This window comes from Sorex araneus, chromosome 2, assembly GCF_027595985.1.
Source record: "Sorex araneus isolate mSorAra2 chromosome 2, mSorAra2.pri, whole genome shotgun sequence".
Classification (NCBI taxonomy): domain Eukaryota; kingdom Metazoa; phylum Chordata; class Mammalia; order Eulipotyphla; family Soricidae; genus Sorex; species Sorex araneus.
The window spans coordinates 146302434-146320419 of record NC_073303.1 but is presented as its reverse complement, the minus strand read 5'-3'; the positions used below and the strand labels follow the sequence as shown (position 1 = coordinate 146320419).

Sequence of the window (17986 nt, the reverse complement as noted above, 5' to 3'; positions counted from 1 at the left end):
TCAACTTTTTCCTGAGTTTACCACCAGTTGAACTGCATCCATTCTCAACAGAGTGAGTGAAGTGATTTGAAATAATATACAGGTATCGTGGACCTTTCACTTAAAACTCATCAGTAGTTTCTCCTGAAGTCCACAATCTACCACTGCCTGTGATGACTTAGCTAAAGAGCACAGCTTTCTATGGTCTAGCTTCTCTAGCCCGAGATCTGCCATCTGCTGTTGTCCATTGCCCAAATGTCTAGATTTGTTTCTTCCAAAGGAGCTTGGCAATACTGTTACCTCTTGGCAATGCTGGTCCAGCTGAACCTCTATGGATCTTTAGGTAGCTGTAATTTCTCTGAAAAAAATTTCCTGATTTTTTCCCCCATACCTGCTCCCCATAATACCTGAATACTTCTTGTTATGTGCTATCATACAGGCAATGCTTTTCGGTCATTACACGCATTTTTGTATTTATTGTATGCTTTCCTCTCTAGAGTGCATTTGTGAGGGCCAGGTCTATTTCTGTTCATCTTTGTGCCTAGAAAAATATCTGGTGTGAGGTGCCTAAAGTGAATGAAGGTGTGAATGAATGAACTAATGAACAGTAACAATATCTATTTTAGAATAGAATAAGACATATTAAGTTGCCAGATTTTATGAATAAGCTGTGTCTTCTTTTTGTGTTAGATTACGCGTGTGCTCTTCAGAGAGACATTTTACTTCAGGGACGACTATACCTTTCAGAAAACTGGCTGTGTTTCTATAGCAACATCTTCAGATGGGAAACCACGGTAAAACATATTCTCATTTGATTTGTTCATAACCCATAATGAGAAAGGAAGAACTGTGTACTGCCCTCTTAAGAACAGTGCACTTTAGAACCAATTGTTACTTTGAGATGTATTGTGTATCTATATTTCTGTTTAAATAAATATACATATGTTTTATATATTTACACTTTGGATAGGTGTGTATTTTTTTTCCTTTTTTAAAAGATGAAAGTTGTTTATTGGTAATATGTAGATCACCAGCTTGCATGTAAGATATCTAGCAGAGTTAAGAAAATTACCCCCATGATTTTAGCCATTAGTGTAAAAATCTTTGCAAAGGGCCCAGAGTAAGGTGCAAAGGGCCCAGAGTAAGGTACAAAGGGTAAGACTCATGCCTTGCATGTTGCTGACTATGGTTTGATCTCTGGGTGCCGAGCACCCCTGGGTGACCCAGATAATACTGGCCGGGGACTGTGTCTCACATGGAACCATGAACAGGGTTGACTTCGAGTCACCAGGAGGGCCTCTGGGCCTCCTGAGCACTGTTTGGGAGATCCACCTTTCCCAAAAATAGCTAAGTCACAGTTTGGGGACAAAAAGGAATATATTTTTCTTAATACACTGAATTCTATTAGTACGCTTACTCATTAGAGTTGGGGAAAGATTTCTGGTTGGAGAAAAGTTTGAATACATCCACTGGCTGTTTAAGGTATGTCTTATTGGGGCTGGAGCGATAGTACAGTGGATAGGGCGTTTGCCTTGAACATAACCAACCCGGGTTCGATTCCCAGCATCCCATAGGATCCCCTGAGCACTGCCAGAAGTAATTCCTGAGTGCAAAGCCAGGAGTAACCCCTGTGCATTGCCGGGTGTGACCCAAAAAAACAACAAAACAAAGCAAAACAAGATATGTTTATTGACAGATTGAATTTTGTTTGTCTATGTGTATTCATGTGGAACATGGAAACCTTGCATCTTTTCACATGTCAACCTAATGTTATTTCCGGGACCTAATGGAAATACCAAATAGACTCCAAAAGGAAGAATGTCTGACTGCTCACCCTTTTTCTCAGAGAAAGCAGCCCTGTGCTTATTCATTCTTCAAGATTTTAGAACTGAGCATTCTCAGTTGTATCACTGTAATGCTTGGTATTTTCTATTGTGAATATTTATAAGAAATCCACTTTGCAATTTTTTTAATTCTTTGTGTTTAGATTTCCATTGCTTTAAAGAATATAACCTTCATGACCAAGGAGAAAACGGCTCGACTCATCCCAAATGCTATTCAGGTGGTTACAGAAAGTGAAAAGGTGAACATTTTTTCTACCTTTGCCTTATTACATAACATAGAGAAAATCTGCTTCATCTTGATTATCACTGCTGGGAATATAGAGTTAACTGCATAGGGTTAAGGGTATTTCATAAAGACATATTTATTCAACATTTTTGTATTCTTAAATAATTAAGAACAGTTATTGGTGATGAACTGTTCCTCCCCCGATCCAACCTATTTTTCATTTCTTCACTATAAATGGTAAGTATAGTAAGCATTAGAAAAACATTTCTATTCTTTCTAATAATCCCATGATAGCTTTTTAGTGAATAACACTTACACAATTGCTTGCTTATACAATTGTATAATAAGAACAAATTATCCGGGTGAACAGAGAATGGGATAGTGTATAAGTAAATGGAATTATTATAATTTTTAAAGAATCGCTGTTATATTCAACTGCCATAATTTTTACTAACCACTGATAATATTTGCCACTACTTAGAGCTATAAGAAGAGCTTTCTAGATCACCCGGAAAATTGATTAGGGCTCTGTTAATGTCATTAGAAGTAATGCTGAAGATGAAAATGGAAAAACGAGTATGTAAGGGAATGTAGGAGAGGGAGAGGATGAAAACAAGGAACAGTGAGAAATAAAAGGAGAGAGAATGAAGTACTCTTTGTATTTGAAGTATTTGAAGAACAAATACTCTATGGCATTGAATCATTCATTGTATTGATGCTTTTTAAACATAAGCATTTTCTTCAAATGTACTTCAGGTTTTATTTTTATTTTTAAACAATATCCTTCCTAATGTGCCCTTCCAAAAATAACTCATAGAGCTTTTTCTCTCTGAACTATTTGAGAGTGAGTACACTGAAGTTCTATGTATTACCTGAGATACCCGAGACATTAACCAGGATACTCTTATTTTCAACAGAGACATATTCCTATGTGACCACAACACGACCATCAAAATGAAGATGTTAACACTTACTATTATCCTGTTCAACCCCCTTTAGTTTTCCATAGAATATTCCCCCAATAATATTTCATGTTACAAATAGACCTCGTTCAGAAATATCTATCACATTTAGTTGTCAAATTCTCTGTAATTTCCTTATTTTGGAACAGTGCAATGGAAAATCTTTCATTGACTTTTTTATGTCCTTCAGATTTTTAAAGATTGCAAGCCAGTTATTTTGTAGACCATCCCTCATTTGTGTTTATCTGATATTTCCTTGTGATTAAGTGCAGTTATGCAATTTTGGCAGAAATAACCCGGACGTGGTGCCCTGGTTTTTCCATCGCATACTATCAGATGGCACTTGATTTCTAACATTTCTGCTGATTCTCACTTGGGTCACTTGATTAAAGACGGTGTCTGCCAAAACTTTACTGTAAAGTTAGCTATTTCTTTTGTAAAAAAAAAAAAATTGTGGAAAGCTTCTATGAAACTACATAAATATTCAACTCCTCATTAAACGTTAAGATTTTTATTTACTCACATCAGTACAAGCTCATAAATCTCTCTTGATTCACTGAGTCGTCATTCATTGTTATCATGGGTTTTGTTTCTCTTTTGTTTGTTGGGCCAAACCTAGCGGTACTCAGGGTTTCTCCTGGCTCTGTGCTCAGGGATTCCTCTTGGCCAAGCTTGGATGCAGGGTAGCATATAGGATGCTGGGGATTGAACCAGGTTGGGCGTGTGCAAGGCAGTCGCCCTACCCACTGCCCCCTCTCTTCAGTCCTGCTATCATTGTTCCAATGCCAAAGTTACTTCAAATTTGGCTAGTGGTCACCTGTTCCATCTTTTTTCATTGTTTGAAGCACTCTCAACCTTGATTGAACTTATTTTTTGGCATAGGCATTTCCTTGCCTCAAGGCCGCTTCTCTCTTTTGTGGAACAAACATTGTGAAGCCAGTGTGTTCTGTGGGGCTGTTATTGTCCCTGAGCCCTCTGCATGGACAGTGAAAGGGTCTATTTAATGTCTATATGGCAATAATCTTATATGTGGATATATATATATATATATATATACACATACCCACTTAAATATCTCTGTTTATCTTTCAATCATAGAACACAAACTCCATACCAGTATCTCTAATCCCAGCTTTACAGGATTTGTTTTTGTTTTACTCCTTTCATATTTGTAGCCCGGCAAGCTACCGAGAGTATCCTGCCCACATGGAAGAGTCTGGCAAGCTCCCCGTTGCATATTCGATATGCCAAAAACAGTAACAATAAGAGGTCTCATTCCCCTGACCCTGAAGAAAGCCTCCAATCGTTGGGCAAGACGTGTAAGGAGAGGCTGCTAAAATCTAGGGCTGGGACGAATGGAGACGTTACTGGCGCCCGCTCGAGCAAATTGATGAACAACGGGATGACATTGATGCAGTGATATTTGTAACATCCTTCCCTTATCACAAGAAATGAGACTCCCATTATTCTCTCAGTATTGACTCAAGGCATTGCCTGTTTTTAATGGCTCTTCTTTTCCACTGCTTTGTCCCCATAGGGATGCCCTTGGATCAGCCTTGGTTTCTTTTTCGTTTTGTTTTAGTTTCTTTGGCTACATTTACTTGTTTATTTACTCAGGAGTTTCTCCGGATTATTAGAAATTATTACTGGTGGTGCTCAGAGGACCACATTCTCAGAGGAATGTCTGGAATTGAATTTCGGTCAGCTTTGGTCAAGGCAAGTGCCCTGCCCACGGCACTATTGCTCCCGCAACTCACTTTGGGTCAGGGCTTCTGTTCACTATGCCATATGGGTCAGGGCTTCTTAAAGTTTTTCCATCTGCAACCTTTTTGGCCCAGGAAACTTTGGCCAGGGAGTTAGGTGCAGCACACGTGGCCTTGTTCCAGGTACCAGATGTGGTCCCGGGAATAGGGCCTGGACTGGCACATACAAGGCAAGCGCCTCAATCCCTTTACGATATCCTCTGGCTCCTGTTCTAAGACATTTCCTCATGATTCTGATATATCGTCTTATAATATAGGTGTACAAGTGAAACTTAAAAGACTTTTTTTTTTAATTTAAATTTTTTATATTTTATTGAATCACTGTGAGATAGACCCTTACAAAGCTGTTCATGATTAGGTTTCAGTCATACAGTGTTCCAACACCCATCCCTCCACAGGTGTACATTCCCCAGCACCGGTGTCCCCAGATTCCCTCCTATCGCCCCCCCACCCCCGACTCCCACACTCTCCACCTGCCTCTATGGCAGGCACTTTTCTTCTCTCTCTCTCTCTCTCTCTCTCTCTCTCTCTCTCTCTCTCTCTCTCTCTCTCTCTCTCTCTCTCTCCCCCCCTCGTTCCCTCTCTCTCTTCCCCACCTACCCTTTTGAGCATTGTGGTTTGCAACACAGATACTGAAAGGTGATCAGGAATATCCCTTATTCCCTTTACCTACTTTTAACACTCAGTCCTTGTCCAGCATGACCATTCCCAGCTACTATTGTCATACTGGTCTCTTCTCTATCTCACCTACCCTGCGCCCCCCACACACTTGTGGTTGCGAGTAAGATACATGGGATGAATTCAACAGGAACAAGTGGAACGTTCATGATCACAGTTCACCAAGGAATCGATGGGGCCAAGCGATAGTATAGTGAGTAGGGCTCCGAGGCAAGGTTCCGAGGCAAGGTCCAACCCAGGCTGGATCCCAGCCATAGTTTCCCGAGCACCAGCAGGAATAATTATTACTGAGTGCAGAGCCAGGAGTAACCCCTGAACATTGCTGGGTATGGGCCTCCAAACAAAAACAAAACCTCTTTTATGGAACTCCCAAATTCAGTCACACAGTTGCCACGCTGGGCTGTGATTCCCACTTGGAGAGGCCAGCTCATCACCGCACACGGCCAGGCACCGTTCTGGCGTGCCTTTTCCTCCCTGTGCCTGCTCCCTGCCTCCGTGCTGCCATTTCTGCTGCCTGTTGCCTCACCCTGATATGCTCAACTTCCTAGCATCAGTCCATCCTCCTGGACCCTGTCACACAGTGTCCCTCACCAGCTCCGACACAGACATGGGTGGGCTCCCTTTGAGCGTGGTAACACTCTTTCCCATGCTTTTCCAGAGTGAACTCTGATACCCATCCAGCCCAGCCCAACCTGCCTGCCTCTCTCGTGACCTATGCCCGCCCCTCTGCTTTTGTGTGAACTTCAGATGACTCCTGGGGCTGGGTTGCTGCCTTCCCCCTTGTCCTCTGACACACTGCATAGGGCAACTCTGTGGGGAAGGATTTCTATTCTTTTCTGCTTCTGACCACTTGCGTTGGGTAACTGCAGTTTCCTTCGCAACCATCCCACCTCACCTCTGGTGTGGGTGCTGTTTTTGTCTAATCCGTACAGCTCTTGAGAGTAGAAAAAAGAGCTCAAATCATACTGGTTCGAGAACCCATCCCTTCACCAGTGCCCATTCTCCACCACCAGTAAACCCAGCATCCCTCCCACCTTCCCCAATCCCATCTCCCCCACCCCACCCTGCTACTGTGGCAGGGTATTCCCTTTTGTTCTCTCTCTCTCTAATTAGGTGTTGTGGTTCGAAATAAAGGTGTTGAGTGGCCACTGTGTTCAGTCTCTAGCCCACATTCAGCCCGCATCACCCTTTCCCCCGAATGGCCTCCGACCACATTATACTTGGTGATCCCTTCTCTGAGTTGCCCTCTCCCCAGAATGTGAGGCCAGCCTCTAAGCCATGGAGCCAACCTCCTGGTACTTATTTCTACAATTCTTGGGTGTTAGTCTCCCACTCTGTTATTCTATATTCCACAGATGAACTTTATTCTTATTCTTAATTTTACAACAAATACACGCATACATTGATTGCTTAACAAATTTATCAGACAATACTAAAATTAACATTTTTCACCCCATCAGAAAATGGGGTGAGGAAATGAACAGAAACTTTCCCAAGGAAGAGATACAAATGGCCAAAAGGCACATGAAAAAGTGCTCTACATCATTAATCATCAGGGAGATGCAGATCAAAACAACCATGAGATACCACCTCACACCACAGCACACATCCAAAAGAACAAAAGCAACCGCTATTGGAGAGGATGTGGGGAGAAAGGGACCCTTCTACACTGCTGGTGGGAATGCCGACTGGTTCAGCCCTTTTGGAAAACAATATGGACGCTTCTCAAAAAATTAGAAATCGAGCTCCCATTTGACCCAGCAATACCACTGCTGGGAATATATCCCAGAGAAGCAAAAAAGTATAGTCAAAATGACATCTGTACTTATATGTTCATCGCAGCACTGTTTACAATAGCCAGAATCTGGAAAAAACCCGAGTGCCCTAGAACAGATGACTGGTTGAAGAAACTTTGGTACATCTATACAATGGAATACTATGCAGCTGTTAGAAAAAAGGAGGTCATGAATTTTGCATATAAGTGGATCGGCATGGAAAGTATCATGCTAAGTGAAATGAGTCAGAAAGAGAGAGACAGACATAGAAAGATTGCATTCATCTGTGGAATATAGAATAACAGAGTAGGAGACTAACACCCAAGAATAGTAGAAATAAGTACCAGGAGGCTGACTCCATGGCTTGGAGGCTGGCCTCACATTCTGGGGAGAGGGCAACTCAGAGAAGGGATCACCAAGTATAATGTGGTCGGAGGCCATGTGGGGGAAAGGGTGATGCGGACTGAATGTGGGCTAGAGACTGAACACAGTGGCCACTCAACACCTTTATTTCGAACCACAACACCTAATTAGAGAGAGAGAACAAAAGGGAATACCCTGCCACAGTAGCAGGGTGGGGTGTGGGGAGATGGGATTGGGGAGGGTAGGAGGGATGCTGGGTTTACTGGGGTGGAGAATGGGCACTGGTGAAGGGATGGGTTCTCGAACTTTGTATGAGGGAAACAAGAGCACAAAGATGAGTAAATCTGTAACTGTACACTCACGGTGATTCACTAATTAAAAATAAATAAAGGAAAAAAAATAAAATTAACATTTTTCTTCCATGCCCTTATCCCCTAATCTCTTTTCCTGTTCAGATGTTAACACTTTCATCAATTTGTTAGGTATTTTATGACCTTCTTTCTTTGTATTTTCATATACTTATAAATAAATATAGATTTGCTTTGTTTTTCAAAGCAAATCCAGCCTTCCTGTACGCTGTTCTTCAGTTCTCCTTCTTTTTAAAAGAGCTTAGCATTATCTGTTGGGCTCATAGATCATAGGACATTTAGATAAAACTATCTCTGCTTATGTATTTCCTGGAATGGATTTGCTACAATATCTTTGAACATTATTTCCTTTCTAATGCTTTATTTTTACAAACAATGCTGCAGTAAATAGTCCAACCATGCTGTCTTAATCTTTTGTATGATTATTTCTTATATATGTAATAAGTTTCAGAGTTGAGCATATTAATTTTAATAATGGGAACAATATTATAGTTGTTCGAACTCATACTTGCTCTGGAAACTTTTTACTCCTTGATGTACCTTTTCGCCTAATGCTTATAAAAACTCACTACTGTTTCTATTCCTGTTTTGCTAGAGAGGAATCTGTAAGTCACAGAAGTAGGCAGTAAATTCAGGAAGTTTACTTTTACAGACATCCTGGTCTTTGTTGCTCTGTTGATTCAATGATCTCTTTTCTCATCATTGAGGGAAAATGTTTGCACTAATAAATTCTTCCCATGTACTCTATGAATAAAAAAAGATTAAGCATAGTACTTTTACTTGTTTTGGGTTTTGGAATATCTTCTGTTCCTGAGCATTGTAGAAATATGATTGGCTAGAACTCCTTTCAAATTAAAGGTATTATTAGACCAGGGAACTAGTATAAGGAGTAAGGCACTTAGCTTGCACAAGTGCAACCCAGGTTTGATCTCTGGCACCACTTCTGGTCACTTGAACACCACCAGGAGTGATCCCCGAGCACATCTGGGTATGACCTCCCCAGACCAAATAAAGACTGATAAGGCATTTAATAAGTGAGAATTGGGATCCGGAGCAATAGTACAGCGAGTAGGGCGCTTGCTCTGCACAAAGCTGACCCCAGTTTGATCCCCAGCATCCCGTATGGTCCCCTGAACACACCAGGAATAAATCCTGAGTGCAGAGCCAGGAGTAACCCCTGAGCATCATCTGGTGTGACCCAAAACGAAAAAAAAAAAAAGTGAGAATTAACACGCAGTACTTAGTGATGGATATGAGATAGAACTTGATTTTTCTTCTCTTTGTATAGGGACACAGGGTTGTAAGGTTATTATAATACCAAAGAAACATCTGATTATTGTAGAGTTGTTATTGGCTAGACTCATTTCACATTAATTTTCTATCTAAGGTAGGAAAATAATGGTTAGTCAATAGTGATTATTAGATTACATATAATGTCTGGTTCTGCATAAAAAAATCCTCTAGATTCACATTATAGAATGTTTTATATCATGAAGAATACTATGTAGCAGGTTCTTAATTAACTAATTGAAAAAAGCACTTGAAACTTTCTATGAAAAATACAAACACTCCAAATATAATTTTTTTCTTTTTTTTTTTTTTTGCTTTTTGGGTCACACCCGGCGATGCACAGGGGTCACTCCTGGCTCATGCACTCAGGAATCACCCCTGGCGGTGCTCAGGGGACCATATGGGATGTTGGGATTCGAACCCGGGTCGGCTGCGTGCAAGGCAAACGCCTACCCGCTGTGCTATCACTCCAGCCCCCCAAATATAATTTTTTAATATTTTATTTTATAAGTTGAAATTGAACTGAGTTTTCTCATTCCTAAAGATAACTGCCCAACCGTTCAAAGTTAAAGACCAGGGAATTGTGAGAAATGATAGACTGAAAACTGTATTTCGTGCTTCCACTTGCCATATTTGTTTCCACAGAGGCCTATTTTAAAATATGGCTGCAAAAAATCAGTGGAATGCAGAGGATGAGGTAGCCCTGAAAGCAAGCAACTGCAGTTTGAAGATTTTTTTTTTTTATTTTACAGTGTTCAAAGCAAAGTTTAGTATTATCCTGGGTATTTAAAATTAATAGAAATTATTTCTCTTTTATTTAAAGGGGCATTTGAGACATGATATAATTTAAAATTAACATCCTTGAAATTGATTTTGGGTGTTGGGACTACAGCTGGGAATGGAGTGGTAGAATGTTTGCCTCATGTATCTAAGGACCTGGGTTCAGTCTCTGGTACCCGGGCTGGCTGGAGAGACAGTACAGGAGGTCAGGTGCTTGCCTTGTATGCGGCTGACCCTGGTTAGATCCCTGACACCACATATGTTTCCTGAGCATTACCTGGGGTCACTCCTGAGCACAGGGCCAGGACTAACCTCCGAGCACTGCTAGGTAAGACTCATCCCCATATCTAAGCAACTAAAATCAAAGCCCTAATACCATTTTGAAAAAGAGACTTGCGGGGCAGGAGAGGGGGGTGTTGGTGCTGGTAAACCTGGCTGCCCCGGACTTGCTCCTGGCTTTGGCCGAGAGATCACTCCTTACAGGGCTTGGTCGATTATATATACTGCCCAAGATTAAACCCAGGTCAGTCACATGCCAGATAAGTGCCCTACCTCTTGTACTATCTCAACCCCCAAAGAGATTTACTTTTGAAATCCATAGGTATTTCCCCCTTTTTCTGTGAATAATTGACTCAGCTAGTCACCAAGTCAAATCTCTTTGCCAAATTTAGAATAAAGTAAAATTTTTTCATAGATTATTTAGATTGCTTTTAATTGTTAAGATATGGTTTCCTATTTTGAGCTCTTTTCCCCAATAAACATTGATAAAATTGTATTTGCTGTAAGATAAAATTTGTAAAGGCACTTTGTTTGTTCATCTGTCTTTTTCCCATGTGGCCAAAATTTAAATAAAATGGCATATAAAATGAACAGAAATGACCTATTAATCTGTGTTAACCATAGCAAGTACCATTATACTTTGAGAGATAAATTCCTCTTTTTATCCATGATACTAATGTTATCCTGTTACTTTTCTTTGCAGTTTTTCTTTACATCTTTTGGTGCCAGGGACAGAAGTTACCTGAGTATCTTTAGGTTGTGGCAGAATGTATTATTAGACAAGGTAAGTGTTCATAGCATAGGAACATGCTTATTATAAAAGCAAACTTCCCTTGTATGCATAAATAGTGTTTGTAAATTGGAACCCCCTTTTGTTTATTTTATTTATCTGGGAGAGGGATTGGCTCTAGTCTCTGTGCTCAGAAATCACTCCTGAGAGGGACCATTTGTACTGCCAGGGAAACCCAGGTTGCCAAATGCCTTACCTGCAATGCTCTCTCTTCAACCTCAAGCCTCTTTTTATTTTTCTGGACTTAATTTGGAATCTCAGTAGCTTGCTGGGCTACAAATATAAAAGGGGAAAAACAAAAACAAATCCTGTAAAGCTGGAATCAGAGATACTGGGATGGAGTTTGTGTTTTATGACTGAAAGGTAAACACAGATATGTAAGTGGGTATGTGTATGTATATCCACACATATACAATATGTATATCCACATATTGCCATATGGACATTAAATAGACCCTTTTCTGTTTGCCCACATGGAAGAGCCTGGCAAGTTCCCCATGGCGTATACGATATGCCAAAAACAGTAACAATAACAGTTCTCATTCTCCTGACCCTGAAAGAAGTCTCCAATCGTTGGGCAAGACGTGTAAAGAGAGGCTGCTAAAATCTCAGGGCTGGGACAAATGGAGACATTACTGGCTCTCGAGCAAATTGATGAACAATGGGATGACAGTGATACAGTGATACAGTGATAATTTGAACTAGGTTAGGTATGTTCCACGAAGAAACTGAAAGCAAAACAAAATTCCACAGTTACAAGTTAAAATGTTTATTGAATCCCCAGGTAACCACCAAGAAATAAGTTAAAATTTAGTAAAAAGAGGGCAAGAAATAAAGAAAAGAAAAAAAGCATGCTGAAAAGAAAAATCAAAGAGTAAAATAATACTGTAGAAAATAGTGCACAGGAAGGCGGTAAGGCAGGAATGAGGGTCACAAAAGACATAAAACAGAAGAAACAAATAGCAAAATGATAGATATTATGCCCAAATAAACATAAATTGATTAAACAGAGGAGATCAACAAGGAAATAAAAGATGTGTACAAAGCTATAGGCTAATTGGAACTTAAAGACTTCCCTGAGATTCTCCACTCAAAATAGTCAAATCTACATTCGCCTCAAGTGTACATGGAACTGTCTCTAGAGCACACCGTCTACTATGCCGTAAAGTGAGTCTTAGCAAATCCCAAGGGATTGAAATAATAGAAAAATATGTTCTCGGACCATGATGGTACGAATTTAAGTTTCAAAAGCAAAAGGATATTGGGTAATTTATGGATATTAAACACAATGGTCCTAAGAAACACAGGAATACTGAGTAGAAGGAGAAATCATGAGGAAAATAACAAAGCAATGTGAGGCTTGTCCAGAGAGGTAGTATAGCAGGTATTTGCTTCCTTTGTACATAACCTACCTGGTTTGATCCTTAGCATCGAATGTGGTCCTTAAGCGCTGAGTGCAGAGCCAATAGCAACCCCTGAGCATCACCAGGTGTGCCCCCCCCCAAACAAACAAACAAACAAAAAAAAGGTTGAGTTTGAGAGGCTGGAGAGATAGTACAGTGGAGAAGGTACTTGCTTTGTACACAGTTGACCTGAGTTCTATCCCTGGTGCCATGTATGATTTCCTGTGCCCCACCAAGAATGATCCCTAGGCAATGAAGCAGGGGTAACCTGAGTACAGCCAGGTGTGGCCTAAAACACAGGAAGGAAGGAAGAAAGGAAGGGTGGGGGATGGAGGGAGGGAGGGAAAGAAAAGGGAAAGAAAAAAGAAAGAAAAGAAAAAGAATGAATAAAAACAAAATACCCCATGTCAAAACTCTAAGATCCAACTGAAATTAGTGCTTGGGAGCAAATTTGTTACTATAAACACATAAATACTGTAAAAGGGAATGATCTCAAATCAGTAACCTAACTTTCTACCTTAAGAAATTAGAAAATTGGGGCTGGAGCAATAGCACAGCGGGTAGGGCATTTGCCTTGCACGCGGCCAGCCGACCTGGGTTCAATTCGCAGCATCCCATATGGTCCCCTGAGCACCGCCAGGAGTAATTCCTGAGTGCAGAGCCAGGAACAACCCCTGTGCATCGCTGGGTGTGACCCCAAAAGGAAGAAAAATTAGAAAATATCTAGCAAAGTAAATTTGAAGAAAGCAAGCAAGGAAATACTAAAGATTAGAATAGAAATGAATCATCTTAGAATAGCTAATGGGGAGAATGAAGAGAACTGAAGTTCTTTTAAAATATCGGTGTGAGTTATAAACCTTTAGCTAGATTAACCAAGAGACAAAAAAGAAAGAAGACTAAAATTGTTAAAATTCAGAAATGAAAGTGTTAACATTACTGCTGACTTTATAACAACAATATAGATGATAAGGGAATACTCGGAATAACTGAGTGCCAAAAAATTTGTTAACTTACGTGAAAAAAATAAAATTTCCAGAAAGTTATAGACTACTGAAAATTACTTAAGTAGAAATAGAAATTCTGAATAGACATATAATAGGAAAGAACTCAAATTCATAATGAACAATTTACTCACATGTGCATGGAGATGGTTTAGTGGGCAGGGCGCTTGCTTCGATGTGGCCAATGACCTGCCTGGGTTAATTCCTGGCACCCCATATGATTCCCAAAGCTGCACCAGGAGTGGGGTCTGAGCAGAGCCAGGAGTAAGCCCTGAGCACCTCCCGATGTGGCTTTCCATCCTCCACCCCCACCTTCTTTCACAAGAAGATCTTAGTTCCAGACGACTTTATTGGAGAATCCTGCCAAGTGTTTATAGTAAGATTATCATCACAAGATATTCATCCCAAAATAAAGAGGATGGAACAATTCCCAGCTATATACATGAAGCCATTATATACAAATATACGTATTTTTAATTTTTTTTTTTTGAGAGTTGGGGGACTATTCTCAGGGCTTACTCCTGGCTCTGCTTGTGGACCATTCCTGCTGGTGCCCAGGATCAGACTGAGGTTACCTTTGTGCATGTGCCTTAAACCTTGTACTATTTCTTTGCTTTCAGGCCAATAATATTTTGAAATCACAGTTATACAAAGAATGTCACAGTAAAGGATAATTACAGATCAATATGCCTGTGTTCATTATATCTATAAATATAGACCCCCAAATCCTCAATAAAATATTAGCAAACTTACTTAGCATCATAAAAAAGTAATCCTGACCAATATATGAAAATCAGTGATGGGGCTGGAGTGATGGCCCACCGGGTTTGGTCCCTGGTACTCCAGATAGTCCCCTGAGCCCATCAAGAGTGATTCCTGAGTGCAGAGCTGGGAGTAATCCCTGAACAATACTGGATGTGGCCGAAAAACAAAACAGAACAAGGAATCAGTGAAACAGGTTAGATCAGTGGAATAAGAATGTTTATTTTATGACACAGTTACACGAAATTTAAATTTTATCATTCATTATTAGTAATAAAATTTCATCTCACCCACCATGCTATTTTGTTAATTGTCTGTGGTGCTTTCATGCTAAAAGCAGAGCTGAGTTGTTTTTAGCAAAGACCAAGTGGCCACAAAGTCTAAAATATTTTAACAGTTGACCATTTTTTTGAAAAAAAAAAAAAAAAGCATTTATTACAGAAACATTATTTCTACTATTAGATAGGTCCCAGGAGTCTGTGGCTTTTGCAGAAATCATTTTTTGTTCTGTTCTTCATTTTTGAAACCTTGGGAGCTGCTCATGGGCTCTTTCGGGATGATGTTCGGGGTGGTCCTATGGGGAGTCAGACATGGACCTCCATTCTGCAGAGCATGCACTCAGCCCTCTGAAGCACCTTCTATTTTGTTTTTATTTGGAATCCACAACGCAGCTGTGCTCAGAGCTTACTCCTGTCTCTGCACTCAGGGGTCACTCCTGATAAGGCTGGGTATTCGGGGGCGGGAGGGGCGTGTATGTATGCCAGGGATCCACTCGGGGTCAGCTGAGTGCAAGGCAAGCACTGTACTGATGTGCTATTTCTCTGGCCTCGGAAATAGTTTTTGATGTCGGAACAGCAAGGCAGGGTGGGGAATATAGCTCAGCGGCAAAACACATGCTTCACTTGCATGAGGCCCTTGGCTCGATTCCTGGTGCCAGATAGCAAAATAAAGCAATCTAATGTGACCATTAAATTGCTATATTTGTTCATTTTACTAATGTTATCTTCCTACTTAATACCCACTGCCCTTCGTATAAAGAAAAAAAAGTTATAGGGACCATATAGACCAATAATCTACCCTCACTTCTGTATACCCTCTCTGTTCTTGTTATTTTAAATGATCTACTTCCCCTGCTCTCCTCTCATAGTTTTTTTTTAACTCTTTCAGCCTGTTTCCCCCCATAACTAGTTTTAACTGAAACACATTAAGACAAAAGTCACATTTATCCTTTCACATTTGTACAGTATCTTGTACATCTCATTTATATGTTTTTTAAACTAATTAATATTTAAACTAAATCACTGTGAGATACACAGGTACAAAGCTGTTCATAATTAGGTTTCAGTCATACATTGTTCCAACACCCATCCCTCCACCAGTGTCCACTCCCCACCATCAATGCCTCAGTTTTCCTCCTGCTCCCCACCCCAGCCTGCCTCTATGGCAGGCAATTTTCTTCTCTCTGTCTGTCTGTCTGTCTGTCTGTCTGTCTGTCTCTGTCTCTCTGTCTCTCTCTCGCTCTCCTTTTGGGCATTATGGTTTACAGTACAGGTACTGAGAGGTTATCATATATAAAGTTTTTTTAAGGGACTTTTCCTAGTGGTCTTAGGGTGGGCAGTTGAATTTCAGTTGTTATGCTTTAGTCCTGGTGGCGCTGGCTGTACTGGGTGGTGCTAGGTGGAGGGCGGGGTCTGGGGGAGTCAATGTTGGGAATTGATTTTCAGGGCTTCACACATTCCAGGCACATGCTACTCTGCTCAAGCTCTCTCCCTGATCTTATAGTTCTTTTGTGGTGCAAAGATTATCCTTTGTTCTTTCTCTGGTGTCCTTGTTTTACTCTAAAGAGCTTGCATATAACTACCTTGTCTGCCCTGTTCCTGTATGTTCAGTAACAAACTCAGTGTTTACTGTCTAACTGGTTTTTCATACACCTTGCTTTAACTAGTACAGTATGGGACTGTCTGAGTTTCAGCATATGTCATAAATATTACTCGTACTCCCATTAATAATACTCTTTCTGGGGGGGCGGGTTGCTTCACAAATGATGCTCAGGGACCCATGGTGATTTTTGGCATCCGGAGCCAGGACTCAGAGCAAGAGTGCGAGAATGTGAGGCTGTGCTGCCCTGCCTTGCCCCAGGCCACGCTGGCAGAGGTCAGCAGCGTGCAGGGCATCACACCTGGCAGTAATGGTTGATTCACCACCTGTGGTGAATGGTTGTGTACTGCGGATTGATTGACTCTGTTTGGGTGAATGCCTGGCATGTATCCTAAGTGCTGTACTATTTCTTGGTCCCCTTATTCTTAAATTTATGTGAGTTTGGACAGAAAATTTATTATATTACACATAGTGAATGCTCAATAAGTACTTTTTGAGTGACTCAATTGAGTAGAATCTAAATAATTATTGCTCTGAATTACACAAGATTTTTTTCAGTTCTTTGCTCAAGAAAAAGAAGAAAGGGAACAAAACATGGGGGCTTATCGGCAGAAACAACATTCATGGTATTTTCCCCTTTTTTTTTTGAAGTAAAACATATTTTATTTGGAGGCTTTTGGAAGGGGAGGAGGGGGAGAGAGAGAGAGAGAGAGAGAGAGAGAGAGAGAGAGAGAGAGAGAGAGAGAGAGAGAGAGAGAGAGAATAACATGCTCAAGAGAGAACTTGGGCTTCTCCAAGGGTTGAGAGAGCTCCAGCATTAGATAGGAAAGTACACATCTCACATCTTAAGAGGGGAGACGTGGGTGACACATGTGCTTGGGTGCCACTTTTGCTTGGCCACGTGGGCACAAGCAGCACATGGGCTTGGGTAGCATATGTGACAGTCAGGTTTTTTTCTAGGTTTAATGTTTATTGAACCCAGTTTCTTAAGCTTGTATTTTTTGAGAACAAATGATTATCTTGAAACTCATTGCCATCACTGGTATTTTCTTGGGCAAAAGAGATAGTACAGGGTTTCAGTGACTTGCCTTTCACACAGCTGAGACAGATTTAATCCCTATATGATTCTCAGAGCCCTGTCAGGGTGACCCCTGAGCACAGCCAGGTGTGACCCCCAAACAAAAGTCAAATAAAAAGGATGTTTTCTAGAAACTTGAATCAGTGAGAAATGGATTATAGATATAAAGTTATTAGTAATAACAGAAGTTAAAATTTCAAAGATCCTTTTAAAAGGTCAATACTTATGGTAACCATTTTGTATTTATAAGGATATTACATTATGGTATTTAGAGTTATGATATTAATAATGTAGGCAAAATGTGTACAGATTCTTTGGTGGAATTTGCAATAACCAGCAGTGGAGAACTTGCCTTGTGAAGAAGGGAGATCACTAGTTCAGTGAGTCGAATGTTGGCCTCACGTACCGTGATCCCACAATTTAAAATTCCAGATGCCACAACAAATATGCGGTCTCTAGCATACCACAACCATTCACCACAGAAACAATAACAAAGGGAAGGGAAGGGAAAAAGGCATTTTTAAAAAGTTCTTTTTATACTACTTTTCTGTCAGATAATAGGGGTTTCTCTTATGTATACACAGAGGATTCTAGGAAGGCAGTTGGGTACATTTTGAGAGTGAATCTTTACACTCAGGGCCTCAAGGGCTGGAGTGATAGCACAGCGGGTACGTGTTGGCCTTGCATGCGGCTGACCCAGGTTCGATTCCCAGCATCTCATATGGTCCCAAGCACCACCAGGAGTAATTACTGAGTGTAGAGCCAGG

The 17986-nt window shown here is 40.7% G+C and overlaps 1 protein-coding gene across 1 annotated transcript in view; it reads left to right on the top strand.

The window, feature by feature from the left end:
- Positions 1 to 17986, top strand: part of GRAMD1C (GRAM domain containing 1C) — a 110060-nt gene that overhangs the window by 37894 nt on the left and 54180 nt on the right. The window contains exons 4-6 of the mRNA XM_055127449.1: positions 670 to 773; positions 1967 to 2062; positions 11011 to 11091. Of these exons, the coding sequence (XP_054983424.1) occupies positions 670 to 773; positions 1967 to 2062; positions 11011 to 11091 (281 nt within the window). The remainder of the gene's footprint in view (positions 1 to 669; positions 774 to 1966; positions 2063 to 11010; positions 11092 to 17986) is intronic.